Raw genomic sequence first — 18,608 nt, 5'->3', positions numbered from 1 at the left:
CAGCTCTTGTTGAAGAATAGCTATTCTCAATTCAGGTGCAAGCAGATGATTTTAAACTCTGACAAAGTTCCTGCAATTTGCCACAGACTTGTACAAGCTCACTGAGCTTTCAGTTATTTCTCTTTACCTCTAAAGAATGCTATAGTTTGAATTTAAAATCCTGGATGTAAAAACCTAGAAAGAAGGGTGCATTACAGTTTCCTCAGCTGCTGATTTCATAAGAAGGGCCACAAACAAACTTATTGACTCACTAAACATCGAAATTTAGCTCTTGGCAAAGCCAACACTTGCATCGAGAGCTTGCGATTTTCCTGATGAAGGGCTTATGCTCGAAACGTCGAATTCTCTATTCCTGAGATGCTGCCTAACCTGCTGTGCTTTGACCAGCAACACATTTGCAGCTGTGATCTCCAGCATCTGCAGACCTCATTTTTTACTCGAAGATTTTGCAGTTAAAAAGGTACTGACAGCTAAAGATTTTAGAACCATCTAGCTGCATTTCTAACCTTGCAGTGGTTGAGGGAGTACATTTGTTCAATCATATGTAAAGATGTGATAACGGAAGCAGTCCAAGGAGGAGCAGAGAGCTGAGGCAAAGGATATCAGATACTAAAGGATTGAACAGATCCTGTTTGAGCAGATTCAGCTTCAAATGGCTGCAATATTGGGAACGCATAGGCATCACAGAATTACAGGGCAAAATACCAGCCAACAGGTAGCAAGAGGTCACGTCTGAAACAATCACCATACATTCTATTTATTTCATTCTTCTTGGTACATTTTGATTGAAATCAATGCAACTGCTACTAAGGTCATAACATTTTAAACATATTTTACATTCAGCAAAACTGAACCTTCCAGAACTACTGCAACATATTAAGAATATTGGATTGGAAGTCAGGCACATGCACAAAATTAAGTCTCTCTTCCAGCCATGAATTAATCATAGTTGGCAGTTTTCTTAACTGCACTTATTTGCAGACCTACAAGTAGCTATACAAATTAAACTGGCTCTTTAGCTTAAATTAACTTAAAAATATACGTAGAAAATTTAAATTATGGCTTTTGGTTTTATTGATAAATAAACAGACTAATGTTTCTCAATACAATTGATTAGTTTTATACATATTTACTTTACATGCAAATTTTAATAATTTAAAATCATGTTATTCAGTAGTGGAAAATCTACACTTTTTGCAAAAAGTGCATTTTTATGATAAACCTATTTTCAACAGTTTTTCTTCAAATTCTAGCAATTTTTGAAGATAGATGGAAACTTCTTTCAGCAAATCTTTTAAACAAAGGATCACGATTTTAAGTACTGCTCAATTTGCATTGGATTGTGGCAAGGTTTGTATTCATCAAAATGCAAATTAAGTTTGTGATACTCAGAGGAAAGAAATACCTTTCAATATGGATACAAATTTCGCAGTAATATACAATTAGGTCTAAAGTTGAAATTCATTTGGTCTGTGTATGTTTATAACAATAATGATTGAAAACTTTGCAGAGCATTCACAAATTAAATGGATTCTGCAGCTAACAAGCTGAGGCAAATTTAAGACTTCTTTTTCGCAAAATGGATTTTTAAATGTTCCAGAAATTTTCTTTACCTTACATTGGATAAAAGGGCGCAGAAGAATGAAGATAGGGATTCTTGTTCTCACGATAAAGTCAATGAAATCCCACATCGCCAGACCGCCAACTTTCCGCAGTGCCATTTCTTTAACTTGCAAACTAAGTTTGTACCACTGACTACCCAAATGACGCTCAAAGCAGACAAGGATCACCTTTAATGCTAAAAGGCAAAGGAAGATTGCAAGTAGAGAAAAAAATAGCAAGTAAATAATATGGCCATTACAGATTTAATTTTGTCTAACATACTTTGACACTAAATTAAATAAATAAAGCGAAACAGCTACTTCACTTATGAAAAGCAGCTAGAAAAGTGACAAAATTCAGAAACATCAACCTTTTTCCCTTCATCAGAACTCCTGTGATAATGCTTAGACCATGTGGTTATGCAGCTAACAATGGCCAAGTGAGTACTTTTATGTTGGCCTCTCTAAATTCTAAACAGATCCATTTTCTTGAATACAACTAAGTGCTTTATACACAACAACTCAGTAATATTTACACTATAGAAATGGTGGATTAAATTGGATATTTCCAAAATCTGGAGTAATAATTACTCAATGAATGACAAGACACCAGGAAGTTCAGAGGAACAGAGGGATCTTGGGGTACTTGTCCATAGATCCCTGAAGTAGCAGGATAGGTTAACAGGGTAGCTAATAAGGCATATGGGAAAGTGGCTGTTATCAGTTGTGGCATAGATTATACAAGTGGGGAGGTTATGTTGCAGTTATACAGAACTTTGGTTAAACCACAGTGTGCAGTTATGGTCATCACACTATAGGAAGGATGTGATTGAACTGGAGGAGGGGCAGAAGAGATTTCACCAGAATGTTGCCTGGGATGGAGAATTTCAGCTACGAAGAGATTTGGATAAGTTTGGGTTGTTTTCTTTGGAGCAGAAAAGGTTGGGGGTTGGGGGTGGCACCTGGTAGATGTGTAAAGGATTATGAGGGAGCATAGAACAAAGAACAATACAGCACAGGAACAGGCTCTTCGGCCCACATTTTCTGTGCTGATCACGACACCATTCTAAACTCATCCCATTTACCTATACGTAGTCCATTTCCCTCTATTCCCCACCTGGTTCTGGTACGTTGTCAATGTTAAATACCAACAATCTATCATATACTTCCTATTTATCAATTTGGAATCCTTATAGTAACAGAGTTACCCTCTTTGTGACCATGGTCTGTGTGTCATTCACCTTTTCGGTAAAGACAAATGTAAAAAATTTAATTTCATACCTCGGCTATATCCCCCTTCCTCTATGTCTAATTATACCTTTTGGTTCTTAATCAGCCCTATTTCTCCTTTTAGCATTTTGTTTTACTATTTATAGGACAATGACTTTGGAATTCCCCATTTTGTTAGCCATCAGTCCTCTCTGACAATCCCTCTTTGTTTCTCTAATATGCTTTTCCTCTACCCTCTGAACCTTCAGCATTCTTCGTGCTTCTTTGTATCTTTGTATATTTGTGACCTAGCCTCTGGTAAAACACACATTTTCTTCTTTAATTTCTAACTTCTTGTTCTGCCAGGGATTCTATATTTGTTTGTCCTTACTTTCCCCTTTAAAGCAGTACAGTTTGACTGTGCCGGAACCATTACATTTTTAAATGTAGCACTTTGTTCATCTTTGTTGCCCGCCAAGCTTTGGTCCCAGCCTCTCTGGCCCAGCTCCAACTTCCACCACCAAAGATTGCTCATCCCCAGTTAATCATTCTTATTCTGGATTGCCTATTACCCCTTTTCATCAGCATCATAAATATCCTGATACAATGATCACTGTCTCCTAAATAATCCCCCATTTCATTTGATCTTCTTGATTCACCTCATTTTCAAAAACTAGATCCAATAATGCATTGTTTCCAGTGAGACTGGACACATCTTCCATCCTACAGTATGGTAACAGGCCCTTCGGCCCAACAGGTCCATGCCGACCCTCCAAAGAGTAACCCCCCCCCACCCTATATTTATCATTGTCAATGCAACTAACACTATGGGCAATTTATCATAGCCAATTCACCTGACCTGTACATCTTCTGGATTGTGGGAGGAAACCGGAGCAGCTGGAGGAAACCCATGCAGACACTGGGAGAATGTGTAAGCTCCACACAGACAGTCACCCGATACTGGAATCAAACCCGGGTCCCTGCCGCTATGAGGCAGCAGTGCTAGTCACTGAGCCACCATGCCACCACAACACTGTGCTGTTGGAAATTTTCCTGAACACAATCCAGGAACACTCAGCCATTGTTCAGTCCATACAAAGTCAAACAAAGTCCGCATTCTATAATGTTTGCATTTCTTTACAATTTCCCCACAGATTTGTTCTTCTACATCCTTCCCACTAATTGCCCACCTATAGTTTAGACCAAGCATTTTTGTTCCTTAGCTGTAGCCAAATTTGCATTACAGTGTCTTTTTTCACCAGCAATGTATTGGTTTCACCAATACCAATACTCACTCTACCTTTTCTATTTTTATGAAACCTTGGACTCAGGAATATTTACCACCCAGTCTACCCTCCCTTGGATCATAACCCATCACCACAACATATTTCCACAAGGTAATTTGGGCCCTTAACTTCCCATTCAGATACTGTACAAGTAAAAGCTTCATGTCTGAATTCATTCATCCTCAGCCTCTGGTATCTCCCAGTACCTTTGTATTTTATTAAATCTTCCACCAGTATCCATCTACTGAATCTCCCTTAAACTCCACACGTGCAATCCAACATGCTTTTCCTCCGCAATGGATCCTCCATGTTAAAATGGCAATCAATCCCACATTCTCCTTTTGGAATATCCTAACTTTAGTCATAAGTGTCAATCCCTTTCATTTGTTTCAAGCTTGTGCAAAAACTCATTTGCTAATGATAATACGCTCTCCGACATTACCTAAGTAAGCTGCCTGACTCGTGGATTCCGCCAACCCTTCCCGCCGAAGATCCTTCCCAGCATCCCCTGGGGTGGAGCAGTGGGCTGGAGAGTTTTCCAGCATGAAGTTCTTGCTGCGGGAAGTGCTGATTATTCGTGGTGGGAGGAGGATATTGATTACGGTCTGTAACAGCAGAAAAACCTCAGGCTGCTCCAAATTCGGACTGTCTGGATCACAAAGGAAGAATGTTATTGGAGGAAAACAAAACTTACAGCAATCTGACAGCTTCTTGGACAGCAAGACCATTCACATTACCAGTATCATTCCAACTCAGAAAGCTACCAGTACGGCTTTGACTTAGCTGTCAAACTTTGAGTAGAAACATTTCATAAGAGAATGGTTCCCCATATCTTCAATATCATTTTGCTTTGTATTCAATTCTTCAGGCTGATCTCCTACAGCTTGGAGGATGGTTGACCTGAACCTCCAGACCTTGGCACACTTCAGTTGATATCAACAAACAGGAACTATGACCTGGGCTTTCATGGAGTTGGAGAGACTTTGAGCAGGGGTGAAAATGGAGACCAGAGTTCAATTCACGCATTCCAGTCCCCAATTGCCAGAGTTTCAGATTTTCACCTGAACATTTTCAGGTTGTGGTTTGGTTTGGGTTACTAGCCCATCCCTGGACTCCCAACACAGTCAGCTCCATTGCAGATGTTGGCATGTCCAAGTCCTCCGGAATATTCACGGAGCAGGACCAGCTTTTCAGTTATGGTGCCCAAGAGATGTCTTGGACAGTAATCTGCAGAAGACAACCTTTTGAAAGCTAGGTTCAAACGTTTTATCTACGTCGAAGTATGGCTTCCTTACCCTTCACAGCTCCTCATTCTGACATGCTAAAACATGGCCTGCACTCATCTTCTCATGGCCTTCATGCCCCATATCCCAAGGTGCGTCATTTACCTGACCTTGGTATGGCCCCCCCCATTTGGCCTGTGATCATTCACCCACTGCACACTGCAAAGAAGCAATGAACCCGATAGTAACAATAAGACATATTAAAAAATCTTAAAGATTGTAATTTATTGAAAACATTCTTAAAGAATTTCTAATTTTTACTGCAGACTGATAAATGTGTCAATAATCTAGATACCAACTGCAAAAACTGGGATCCCCTGGAAACTACTATCCTGTGCATATAGATTGATAAATTTTTGATGTCACAAGGAATTAACGGCTACGGGGAGAATGCTGGTAAGCGGAGTTGAAATGCCCATCAGCTCTGATTGAATGGCGGAGTGGACTCGATGGGCCGAATGGCCTTACTTCCACTCCTATGTCTTATGGTCTTATAAACATTATGCAATTGACAGAGGAGATCAGGAATTTGGAGATATCAAACAAGCAATGTTTTCTCTAGGGTTCAGCTGTTTCAACAGTCTATTGAACTCTCTGCCAATTTTCATTATACATTCTTAGCTAGAAATTCAGTCATCCATTGAAGTGAAAGTTGCTAAACCTACCAACGAAAAGCAGGGAAGCCTGAAAAGTTTTAATATCCCTTAACTTGAATTCTAATGCTCTCTGTCTGTAGGGACTGGGATGGTGTTGATGTATTAAATAACGCTTTCTCCAATTACAAGACATCTTTTTTGAGTGTTACTTTGGATTTTATTTTGTTTTACCTTCTGCGTATTAAAAATGCTAATATATCCAATATGTTTATGATGCTTATTGAAGAAACAGACAATATATTTTAGGAAAACAAAGCCAGCCAAAAAGCACAACTTTGTGTTATTAGCAATTCCTGGAGGTTTGTTGATGGAAATTTGTGCAACTCCCAGCAAAATTCCTTTCTATTTCCATTTACAACCTGAATAGGAGCCAGATGTGCAAAAATTACTATTCTTCTTTTATATAAAGTAACAAACCTTTGCTCCCCGTTCCAACTGTTAGCACAAACGGTATCAGAAGATTCAGGAGCATGCCTTCCCTCCTTTCTTGATTAGTAAACGGGGAAATCACATGACTTAATGGGAAGTCTTCTTTCAAAGCCTCGCATGAGGAAAAAGAAAAGTTCGTTTTAAAAGATCCTACATTCAAACAGCTCTACAGCATACAGCTCTACAGCATACAGCTCTACAGCATACAGCTCTAGAGCATACAGCTCTACAGCATACAGTTCTACAGCATACAGTTCTACAGCATACAGCTCTACAGCATACAGTTCTACAGCATACAGCTCTACAGCATACAGTTCTACAGCATACAGTTCTACAGCATACAGCTCTACAGCATACAGTTCTACAGCATACAGCTCTACAGCATACAGCTCTACAGCATACAGTTCTACAGCATACAGCTCTACAGCATACAGTTCTACAGCATACAGTTCTACAGCATACAGCTCTACAGCATACAGTTCTACAGCATACAGCTCTACAGCATACAGCTCTACAGCAAACAGCTCTACAGCATACAGCTCTACAGCATACAGCTCTACAGCAAACAGCTCTACAGCATACAGCTCTACAGCATACAGTTCTACAGCATACAGCTCTACAGCATACAGCTCTACAGCATACAGCTCTACAGCATACAGTTCTACAGCATACAGCTCTACAGCATACAGCTCTACAGCAAACAGCTCTACAGCATACAGCTCTACAGCATACAGCTCTACAGCATACAGTTCTACAGCATACAGCTCTACAGCATACAGTTCTACAGCATACAGTTCTACAGCATACAGCTCTACAGCATACAGTTCTACAGCATACAGCTCTACAGCATACAGCTCTACAGCAAACAGCTCTACAGCATACAGCTCTACAGCATACAGCTCTACAGCAAACAGCTCTACAGCATACAGCTCTACAGCATACAGCTCTACAGCATACAGTTCTACAGCATACAGCTCTACAGCATACAGCTCTACAGCATACAGCTCTACAGCATACAGTTCTACAGCATACAGCTCTACAGCATACAGCTCTACAGCAAACAGCTCTACAGCATACAGCTCTACAGCATACAGCTCTACAGCATACAGCTCTACAGCATACAGCTCTACAGCAAACAGCTCTACAGCATACAGTTCTAAAATAGTCACGTTGGACTCGAAATGTTAACTGTGTTTCGCTGCCAGCAACTTGTTTCTACTTCAGATTTCCACAAAACACAGCATTTTGCTTAAGTGTATAAAAAAGGGAGCAGGAACTCTTTTAGTGCAGTGGTAGTGACTGCACCTCTGGGTTAGGAGGCCCAGTGTAAGTCCTCCCTGCTCCATAGATGTGTCATAACACATCTGAACAGGGTGATTAGAAAGTACCTAAAAAGGGGCAGTGCCATGGTTGGAACCACTTCATAATCTTGCAACAAACCCAATGTTTAGTTGAATTTAACTTAAATGCTTACCAACAAAATAGCAATATCTGGGATAGCCAGACCGTGGTTTTCTCTCACTCTTTATTGGGATCAAAGGAAGAAATAGTAATGTAACTGATGCAATGTGAATTTGATAGACTGGACCATTTTACTTACTATTTAAAAAAAAAGAAAGATGCTGGAAATCTGAAACAAAAACAAAGAGTGCTGGAAAATCTTCACAGGTCTGGCAGTTTCTGTGGAGAGAAATCAGAGTTAACGTTTCGGGTCTATTGTCTCCTCTTCAGAAATGGGTCCAATTCTGAAGAAGGGACACTGGACCCAAAATGTTAACTCTGACTCCTCTCTACAGATGCTGCCAGACCTGCTGAGATTTTCCAGCAATTTGTTTTTGCTTTCTATTGACTTCACTGGAAAGTAAAATTCGTCAGAGTATAAAATAGGCCATTTTTTCAAGGATAAATTAATCAAGAGTTGTTTGCCCACTGAAACTTGTTTAAAAAAATGTTAATTTGCATCATGACAGAGTCTTTTAACATTTGATATCTTCCAAGATTACCAACTGGCTGAGTAAAGGGTTTTATTTCTGGTTTACCACATGCACAGTACTTTTTAAAAGAATATTAGATGGATATTTGTGCCCTAGTTAATTCTCTATTTTTCAAGAGTTCTCACAGAAGTCATCATTAGCTCAATATTTTTGAACACAAAATTAAATAAAATCTTTAATCAAAACAAACATTTCATTTGTTCAACTGATTTCTCCATTTCAAGGTGTATAGATATTTACTTCTGTTGAAAAGTCTCTAACCATTGAATTGAAATATCCAAAGAACTCTTCCGACATTGTGCGCTTGTTTATACAACTTGTTGTTTCGACTGTCCAATAATTTTGGTCCTGGCTGTAGTAAATACTACTGGGGAATTAAATTTAAATTAGGTTCTTCCAATCTCCCAAAATAAACTTGGTGGAAACTTAGGGAAATTGACAAAATCTGCATTCATGCCATATTTCCAGCAGTTTGTGGGAAATTGAGACATTGGGAGACTTTTCTCCACTGCTTTCCTAAACCCCATCTTCCCTTCCAGCAACCAGGAAGTTTCTCCTTCATGACCTTAAGCAACAAAATAAAAAATACCTGAATCTGTAATGCGACGAGCCTAACAACAGCTGTGCTGAAAGGTAGCGGTGGAGAAAGATATGGACTCAAGTGCAGAAGAGGCAGACCATCGGCAACACTGGAAGGTCCAACCACACCCATTACCTGTAAATAAGAAATGAAAGAACTTAGTCCTCCCTGTAATGATTCAGCTAGGCTACATTTCCTTAAGCCTCCTGCTATTTTTGTTTAATCTGTTTCTCTAAAAATCAGAGCATGTATTCTTCATATGTTTATTTCCATCAATGTAATTGGAAAGCAAGCACTTCAACACCCTATTTCTTGTTTAGGCTTAATGCATGAAATTATTTAACTCACTTTTAAACATACTGAAATTTCATTTTTGCAGTCTATTGTCAACATTTTTATCATAAATCAGACTCAGCTACAGAATTACAGCTGGGTCAGACAAATCAACTAAGGCCCAGAACTTATTCCTTATACTGAGGACACTATAATTTGTCTCAGTAATCTGATATTAAGGAGCGGGGATTTCCTACTCCTGTTCATTAACCAGTAACTCCAGTTGTAAATGATTAGAAGTTAGATGAGCCAATGCATTGTACAAACAGGAAGCAAAATTATGGAAATAATGGAGGGAAGAGAAATGTAAAAAAATATCAAACGTACCCAAGAGGACATTGTTACAACTATGGTAGTACCATCGTTATGAATTTTCTCCCCCTTTTCCCTCATTTAGATTATGACTCTGACTGGATTTGGATTCTGTGGCAGTCAATTAGCTTATTTTTAAGATATTCACCTCCTGCTGCCTAGAAAGCTAGTGGCAATGATGCTGAGGTCCTCAGTGGGAGGTGGACCAGGCTATCTGCTGCATGCCTTTGTGGCTCCTCAGTGTGGCTAAGGGTATTTCCCACTTCTGAGAGGTGATGACAAATCAGAACTGATCAACTCTTCAGAACCAGCAGTGCCACTTGGACCAGTCCTGGCACTTCAGTAGACACTGAGAGGAGGATCATTAGGGAGCCCCAGAATGGAGCCAAGTGAGGTGGGCCCAATCATAGAGGCCCTGGCAGAGGTGAGTCAGTGTAAAAATAAGGAGAGTGCCTTTACGGAGGGTCAGCCATGAGGCCAGTGGGTCCTTCAGATTGACGCAGGGTGCCCAAGAAAGGAGGTACACCCTTTATGCCACTGTCATATCTGCCATGATGCTCCATGTGCTTGCTTGCAGGATGCCATACCCACACGCCACTGGAGTTAAGACAGAAGCTGTGACTGAAGTCCATGAGTAGCCCATATGTGGTCATTTAAAGCCCTTAACTGGCCTTCAGGTGGGAAATTTATTCTCAATTCTAATTACCTGGAGCTTAGTGGGGAGATGTCAGGAAAGGGATGTGCTTTCAAACCTAAGTCTTACACCTCATTATACAGGACCCCTGATGCGGAGCTGAATGTCAAATTCCACCCCTGTTTCACCTGATATTTCACCACACCTAGATTTCCAGCAAGAATTCTGCAATGGCATTCAGGAGCATTGAGCATGGGTGAATTTTTCCTTCCCTTTCTAGATTGAAACCAATCATAATGCTATAGTATTGACTGGGACATGAATCTGAGACTTCAGTCTAAATTTTTGCAATGATGGAGAGGGTCTCCAGCCTAGACAAAATGATGCCAGGGATCTGATCTGAGAAGCCCACCTTGGAACATGATGCCCATGATTTCCAACTGGGAGTGGATGGGGATTGAAGCAGAGGTGCACTTTATTTGCACAACTGTATGGGTTGAGGAAGCAACTGCATACGTTAAAGTACAAACTAACTCAAAACTGATCAAAGTTTTGCAAATGGAATGTCCAAACATGACTTGTTGGCTTTAGACCTTTCAGGAAACAGTCTAAAGATGCTGGAGTTCTTTGAAGGATATTGTTTCAAAAGATTGGGAGAGATCAAGTGCCCTTTGAGATTACTAAAAATAATTAAACAATTGTGAATAAAAAGGTAAATCAACTCATTATAACTGTCAAGCTGATTTGTGCTGTATGACTGGTTCCTAACCAGTCATTACAGTAGGGTTTCTGTCTATTTTTGGTATAAGCATCCAATTGTTTATAAAGTCTTCCAAGTGAGCATTTTGCATAGGAATTCTTGCATTAATTGGAAGTTAAATAGTTGAAGGTAATTAAATGTAGTGAATTAGTTTTAACCAGTGGGAAGGTGTTTTCTCGCCCCAAGTGGTTCACTGATAGATGCTTAAGAATATTACATATTCTTCTTTATCTCAGCATTGGTTCTGAGATTCTCTGTTGTTGGATCCTGGGTTTTACAAACATGGAAGATGTATGAGTAGAGAGAAGTTTGTGGGGTCAAGAATCAGTATGAGTTGGTAATAAGTTGGTTGAATGGCTATAGAGGTGGATACAGGGGCACAATTTGACATGGGGGGAACGAGCAGGTGGCAGGTGACAGCGTGGATGACAAGTCGAGTGTGTGGGAGTGGCACTGAGATATATTGATAATGATATTAATGGACTAATAATCAAGAGACTCTGGTGAATGTTCTGGTGACAGGGCGCAGTGCATCAAAGTTACATGAAACTAATAACAGATGGAATTAGTCTCATTATAGTAACCATGCCAATTATTAAACATTTTTGTGATGACAGTATAGTTTTAAGAGGTGTATTTTGTCCTGGTTTGTTTTTCATGAAGGTTATGACAGAGGTGGTGAATGGTCTGCTCCAAAACCAATTCCTGAAGAAGGGCTTATGCCCGAAACGTCAAATCTCCTGTTCCTTGGATGCTGCCTGACCTGCTGCGCTTTTCCAGCAACAAATTTTCAGCTCCAAAACAAATAAACAGAATGTGTGGCCTTGGGCTTTTTTTTATAAAGTTAGAGGGCTTTTAAAGGGTCAAGCTCCTTCGGAACCAGTTTTTTTTTTGTTTTAGCCTTCAGTAGCAGTTGCTGGGGTCTTGAAGCTGAATGTGGAAACTTTTATTCTTCTCCCTGTTACAGCTAAAAGCTGGGGTTCTCTTCCTGCTGCTAGAATTGCATGTGAAACAATCTATTTTACCGAATTTGCTTTTGCCAAGGGTGTGTTTACGGGATGTTACTATATTGGAACATTTAATTAGTAGTAGTTAATGTATATTATCTTGCTAAGCATTTCAATAGTTACAGTTCAACCAATTATTTTATTTTTATTGTGTCTGTATTTTAATTATACTATATGAATAAAGTGCTTTGATTTCAAGTTGGTTGGTTTGATCAATCAAATTGCATCTGGAATACAAAGCCTTACACTTACCTTTAAAATGAGAACAAGTTAGGGTCTAGACTGTCATCTTAACATAGTTTGAGGGGCTTGGTCTGGTGCATAACATGTTGTTAAAAACAATGTTGGTTCAATGTTGTCTATCTGGTTCACCAACGTGGTTGCCGCTTAACAGTCCTCTGAGCTCGTTGAGCAAGTGATTCAGTTCAAGAGCGATTGTGAGATAAGTAACAAATAGTGATCTCTCCAATGCTTGTTTGTCTCCTTGATATGATACTGTACAGAACCAAACTGTGTTTGTGACTAGATATCTTTTATGAATAAAGTATATTTTGGAAATAAAATTGATGCTAGCCTTTCCGGTGATTCTCATATTCCATGAAGGGGCAATGACACTTGAACAGCTCCTTTGGCACTGAATGAAAATATTGAAGTTTGACAGGGATTGATTCAATTTTAATGTTTCCCAGCTACTCACCAAATTGACACAAACATTAATCAATGACCTGAGATGTGGCAGGAATGAAATGATTGGCTGCCTTTGGAGGGTGATACAAATGCCTTCAATTAAACTGCTTGCGGCTTCCCACTCCACCTGGCGCCTGTAGAAACATTAGAAATCAAACAGCATCTGACAACAATATTTCAATGTTTATGTTAAATTATTCTTTGTACAACTATAGCCACAAATTTTTACAAGTCTTGATTCTTAACAAATCTGTCACTTTTCACAGTAACAAAATGTATGCAAATTGTTGCCTCCAACTGGCTACAATATCATTTTCTAACTAGAGCAAATCAGAATGCATTAATCAGCTGACGAAAATATAAGAACTAGAAAGTTATTTCCTGCTGGTTTTTCCTGCCTTGACATCCCAGCCTTTCAAATTGAAAACTGATCTGCAGACAAATCTTCACTGAGCAACAGCAGTTAACAGAATGAGTGGATTTCAAACTCTTCCCACAGAAAATGCATTTTGTACTCTTGCAGACTGCTTGAAGAATTGTTCAAGATATAAGCTAACTTGTTGCTCTTTAATACATCGGAGCACATGTTAACATAAAACCCACTTCCACTCAGCAGAATTTTGTTGGGGGAAGGCATGCTGTTGAGCTGTGGGTAAAGGAGGCATGCAGAGTAAAGGACTACCTGCCACATATGTACATAGGAGGGTATGTTACTGTCAATGGAAAAAAAACACACATGATGACAGGCATGATAATGATGAGACTCTAGTAAAGGAGCTCTAGCTTAGACCTGGTATGGCTGTTTTTAGTTAGCTTCATGTTAATAAATAGTTGTTCAAAAACACCCAAAAGTCTAGCTATATCTTTACCTTGGAGTAAAACACACACACATTGTCTAGAATCCAACTCAATGATATTAGCTAATGGCACTGGGGAACAAGGTTGGAACAGCCCAATGGCCAAGTCAGCACCAAAGTTAGTGCCACGGATAAAATCTTGTAACCTCCTAACAAACCCATGGTACAGACAGATGCTCAGAAAGAGAAGCAAGCCAGCAATGAGTAGACTAAGAAATGGCAGATTTGCAGAAACAGATTGGTAAGCATGGATTGAAAGGTTATCTGAACATGTAGTAAATATAGATTTGAAGTTATAATCAGATCAGCTATGAACTTATTGAATGGTGGAATGAGGTTTATGAAGTCAAAGGCCTATCAATGCTCCTAACTCATGTGTTCACATGTAGCTCAGTATTTGTATGTATCTTAAATGAGGACCAATTTTAAACGAGGAATCAAGTGAGCTCAAAGGGTTCATGAAATAACTTTAGTGAGCAGAATTAAGGAGAATCCCGAGGCCTTTTATTCTTACATAGGAAGCAAGAGGGTAACCAGAGAAAGGGTTGGTCCACTAAAGGATAAGGAAGGAAGGTTGTGTGTCGAGCCTGAGAAAATAGGTGAGATTCTCAATGATTACTTTGCATCGGTGTTCACTGAGGAATGGGAGGTGATGAATGCTGAGATCAGAGATAAAAGTTTGTTTACTCTGGATCACATTAACATAAGGAGGGAAGATGTTGGTTAGGCTAAAGGATATTAAGGTGGACAAATCCCCAGGGCCGGATGGGATCTATCTTAGGTTGCTGACAGAGGCAAGAGAGGAAATAGTTGGGGCCCTGACAGATATGTTTGTAGAATCCTTAAATACAGGTGGGGTGCCGGAGGACTGGAGGGTTGCTCATGTTGACCCCCTGTACAAGAAGGGTAGTAGGGAGATTCCAGGTAACTACAGACCAGTGAGCCTGATGTCAGTGGTGGGAAAGTTACTGGAGAAGATAGGGAGGGATAAAATCTAATTATATTTGGAAAGGAATGGGCTTATCAGTGATAGGCAAAATGGTTTTTTTTGTGGGGTAGATCATGCCTTACCAACTTAATAGAGTTCTTTGAGAAAGTGAACAAGTTGATGGATGAAGGAAGGGCGTTTTATAAGGTTCACCGTGGTAAACTAATGGAGAAAGTGAAGTCAAATGGTGTGCAGGGTGTTCCAGCTAGGTGGCTAAAGAACCGGTTGAGCAACAGGAGACATAGCGTAGTAGTTGAAGGGAGTTTCTCGAAATGGAGAAAGGTGACCAGTGCTGTTCCGCAGGGATCAGTGCTGGGACCACTATTGTTTGTAATATACATAAGTGATCTGGAAGAGGGTATTATTGGTATGATCAGTAAGTTTGCAGATGACATGAAGATTGATGGAGTAGCAGAAAACATAGGAGACTGTTAAAGAATACAGGAGGTTATAGAAGGACTGGAGAGTTGGGCAGAAAGTGGCAGATGAATTTCAATCCAGGCAAATGTGAGGTGATGCATTTTGGGAAGTCTAACTCGAGAGTGAACTATACTGTAAATGGAAGGACCTTGGGAAAAATTGATGAGCAGAGAGATCTGGGAGTTCAGCTTCATTGTATCTTGAAGGTTGTTGCATAGGTGGATAGAGTGGTCAAGAAGGCATATGGTATGCTTGCCTTCATTGGACGGGGTATTGAGTATAAAGTCATATTAAAATTGTACAAGACTTTGGTTTGGCCGCATTTAGAATACTGTGTACAGTTCTGGTCGCCACATTAACAAAAGGATGTGGACACTTTGGAGAGGGTGAAGAAAAGGTTTACGAGGATGTTGCCTGCTATGAAGAGAGGTGAAATAGGTCAGGATTGTTTTCATTAGCAAAAAGGAGATTGGGGCGGACCTGATTGAGTTTTACAAAATCATGAAGGGTATAGACAGGGTGGACAGAGATAAGCTTTTTCCCAGTGTGATGGATTCAATAACGAGAGGTTATGCATTCAAGGTGAGAGGTGAAAAGTTTAAGGGAGATATACGCGGCAAGTACTTTACAAAGAGGGTGGTAGGTGCCTGGAATGGGTTACGAGCAGAGGTAATAGAGGCAAGCATGGTAGATTCATTCAAGGTATTTCTGGACAGATGCATGAGTAGGTAGGGAGCAGAGGGATACAGATGTTTAGGAATTGGGCGATAGGTTTAGACAGTGGATTTGGATCGTCTCAGAATTGGAGCGGTGAAGGGCCTTTTCCTGGGCTGTAAATTTTCTTTGTTCTTTGTATGAAATGCGAAAGTACAACTTGATCGGAAGTGGTTTGGCTTGAGATGCAACACTCTTAAGTTTCATATAATCTCAGGCTGAATTTAACATTGATTAAAACAATGCATTAGGCTCGACAGACTGAAGCTGAAAAACAGAACTAAGTCTTCATTAGAGATGAGAGAGAAATCCCATGGAGGAAGCATTTGAATCTGTGAGGTGCAAGAATAAAAGCACATCATGTCAGCAGCCAGAGAAGTATGAAGAAAGAATGGCAGATCCCGTCTTATTGTTCCCACACAGGCTTAGACAGAAGGCCCACAGGCCTGAACTGCCTGCAGGAAAATCAGTCATTTAAAATCTGTATGTCATTTCGATAAACTTTTAATCTCAAAGTAAAAGATAGAAGTCTTTAAAGAAGATACCATGCAAGAAATCAAAGAATAGAAAATTAATATCATCTTTCTTGGAGAAATTGAGGAACAAAAGTGTAAGTACTGGAGTACTACAACAAAATTCAATTGACATTATTAATTTTGAAAAGCACTCTGTGCATGCAGGTGAGACAGATTTGGTCAAACAAGTGTCATTGTTGACCATCATTGCAACCATCATCATTAGATCACGAGATCAATGAGTGATCAAAATGGAGATCAAAGGCTAGCTAACAGTAAGGCTGAAGTACAAAGATAGGAAAATGTTCGAGACACTATTATGTATATAATAGCAGAAAAATGGGCAAATTGAAAACATTATACCACATCACCTTCAGAGCAGATATAAAATCCGTGGTTCCATTTACACCAAGAAAAGACATGCCCCACATACTCCTGTATCGAGTCAGTAGTGAAATTGAGGCGATTCTTCAGCAAGAAGATCTTTAGTCAGTTAATAGATCTACACATTGGTGTTCTCATAATTCAAATGATTAGATTCCCTAAAGTGTGGAAATAGGCCCTTCAGTCCAAACCAATCCTCCAAAGATTAACCCACCCAGACCCATTTCCCTCAGACTAATGCACCTAGCACTATGGGCAATTGATCATGGCCATTACATCTGACCAGCACATCTTTGGACTGTGGGAGGAAACCAGAGCAAACCCAGGGAGAATGTGAAAACTCCACACGGACAGTCGCCCAAGGCTGGAATTGAACCTAGGACACCCTGGTGCTGTGAGGCAGCAGTGCTAACCACTGAGCTACTATACTGCCCCAAATGGATCAATCAGAATTTGTGTAAACATTATTCAATTGAATGTGGACATGGAACACAATTGTTTGAGAATATAAATGAAATATCAATATCTTTTACACAAGTAAGTTTCTTGGCAAGTTAAATGTTTAATACTTTAAAAAATTCACTGTTGACGCTCAGTACCTAAATTTGAAGTGATGTTGAGGGAGTCTCATCCTCTGACACATCCTCAGCTATGACCAAGGACACAAGCCATAGGCCCTATTCCAGACCTAGGCTCCTGGTCTTCAACCTAGTCACTGTGGTTCCAATCCACAACCAGAGCACCACAAGCCTCCTCACGCCTTGGACTCGGTTATTGGGCCCTAATAAACCTCCTGTTCAAGTTTCAGGTCCAAACCGACTCTCTTATGGAACTGATGGCCTCAGTCTTCCTCCCCTCTTTTGTTTTCTCAAAGCATAAAACTCATCTCTTTCCTAGCCTCCTCTGGTTCTGAAGGGTCATACTGGACTCAAAACATTAATACTTTTCACAGTTGCAGCCAGATTTGCTTAGCTTCGCTTGCACTTTGCTTTTACTTCAGATTTCCAGCATTCGCAGCACTTTGTTTTTCTTCTGTAGGATTAGCATGGATCTCTGCATTAATGGCAACTTTACAGATGAAAGACAAGTACTTTGGAAACTGGATCAGAAATCTTTCTTGCCTCTATTAACTTCACTCATCTAACACTGAATTCAACTTTGTCCTTTGTAGTTGTGCGGCTAATTTCACAATCCTATCTTCTCATTGGTTAAGGACACTTTTGCTTGTCCGATATACTCAGATCTCAGACGCACCATTTCCCTCACTGTTGTAGCTGTCAGCTCTCACATTCAACAAGTTGTCATGAAAACAATATTAAAATCTGCTGTTCCAATTAACAGATGTTATTCGATCACTTGCAACACCATAAATCTCCTCAATGTTTAGTAGACGAACATAAATTACCTTAAGGTTGGCATCTTGTGAATCTTATTAAACATCCGATCTAATCTCTTTAAGATTAGAATGAGAGCTGGCCGCACAGCTTCTGCAGTCCAGTCGGTGATTGGAAGCATTTCCATGATGTATCTCCGAAGCCCATGGCTCTCCATTGTTTGGGTGTCATATGGTGCAAGTTTTAGAAGGGAATGTGCAATTTCGGCCAACCTAAGGTACAATTAACACTAAACTTATTCCAGAAGGACAAAATACAATAACTACAAATTCTGAAAGGAACTAGTTATTTCCATAAAAAGCAACCAATTTCATTTGTGGTCCTCAAACTTCAGGGTAACTGTTCAGATCATCAAAGACATTTGTAGACATCATCAGAACCCAGAACTATTCTGTCACTTCCTATTTAATTACTGATCAAGGAATGATCTGTCTCAGAGTGTGTACTATACTGAAGGTTGTGAAACAGAAGAGATCCCTGGTCCTGCCCACATGCCAAAGTTGATGTTCTTAATTTCGCCTGTCATTGACCTACACTCCACGGAGACACTAGCCATTATTTAGGG

At 39.9% G+C, this 18,608-nt stretch overlaps 2 protein-coding genes across 2 annotated transcripts in view; both read right to left on the bottom strand.

Annotated features, from left to right (window-relative positions):
• Positions 1–18,608, bottom strand: part of LOC132817546 (protein unc-80 homolog) — a 270,588-nt gene that overhangs the window by 28,733 nt on the left and 223,247 nt on the right. The window contains exons 51-56 of the mRNA XM_060828048.1: positions 18,055–18,255; positions 12,782–12,905; positions 9,048–9,173; positions 6,453–6,576; positions 4,539–4,745; positions 1,614–1,798 (exon numbers count right to left, since the gene is read on the bottom strand). Coding sequence (XP_060684031.1) covers positions 1,614–1,798; positions 4,539–4,745; positions 6,453–6,576; positions 9,048–9,173; positions 12,782–12,905; positions 18,055–18,255 — 967 coding nt within the window. The remainder of the gene's footprint in view (positions 1–1,613; positions 1,799–4,538; positions 4,746–6,452; positions 6,577–9,047; positions 9,174–12,781; positions 12,906–18,054; positions 18,256–18,608) is intronic.
• On the bottom strand, positions 6,605–8,755 carry LOC132817297 (keratin-associated protein 4-5-like). Its single transcript, XM_060827708.1, has 4 exons — positions 8,699–8,755; positions 7,347–7,588; positions 6,822–7,290; positions 6,605–6,763 (listed from the first exon to the last, which is right to left on the bottom strand). The coding sequence occupies exons 1-4, from the start codon at positions 8,753–8,755 to the stop codon at positions 6,605–6,607; spliced, it is 927 nt and encodes a 308-aa protein (XP_060683691.1).

Source organism: Hemiscyllium ocellatum, chromosome 7 (genome assembly GCF_020745735.1).
Source record: "Hemiscyllium ocellatum isolate sHemOce1 chromosome 7, sHemOce1.pat.X.cur, whole genome shotgun sequence".
Classification (NCBI taxonomy): domain Eukaryota; kingdom Metazoa; phylum Chordata; class Chondrichthyes; order Orectolobiformes; family Hemiscylliidae; genus Hemiscyllium; species Hemiscyllium ocellatum.
The sequence above is the reverse complement of the archived record's forward strand: the minus strand, read 5'-3'. Positions and strand labels throughout refer to the sequence as shown.

Bases quoted from the DNA above. Each gene is read 5' to 3' on its own strand.
- LOC132817297 (XM_060827708.1), bottom strand. From the start codon at position 8,755: ATGTCGGAAGAGTTCTTTGGATATTTCAATTCAATGGTTAGAGACTTT. The intron at 7,291-7,346 runs GTATGCTGTAGA...TGTATGCTGTAG, and splicing joins GAGCTGTATGCTGTAGAGCT to AACTGTATGCTGTAGAGCTG. The intron at 6,764-6,821 runs GTATGCTGTAGA...TATGCTGTAGAG, and splicing joins GAGCTGTATGCTGTAGAACT to CTGTATGCTGTAGAACTGTA.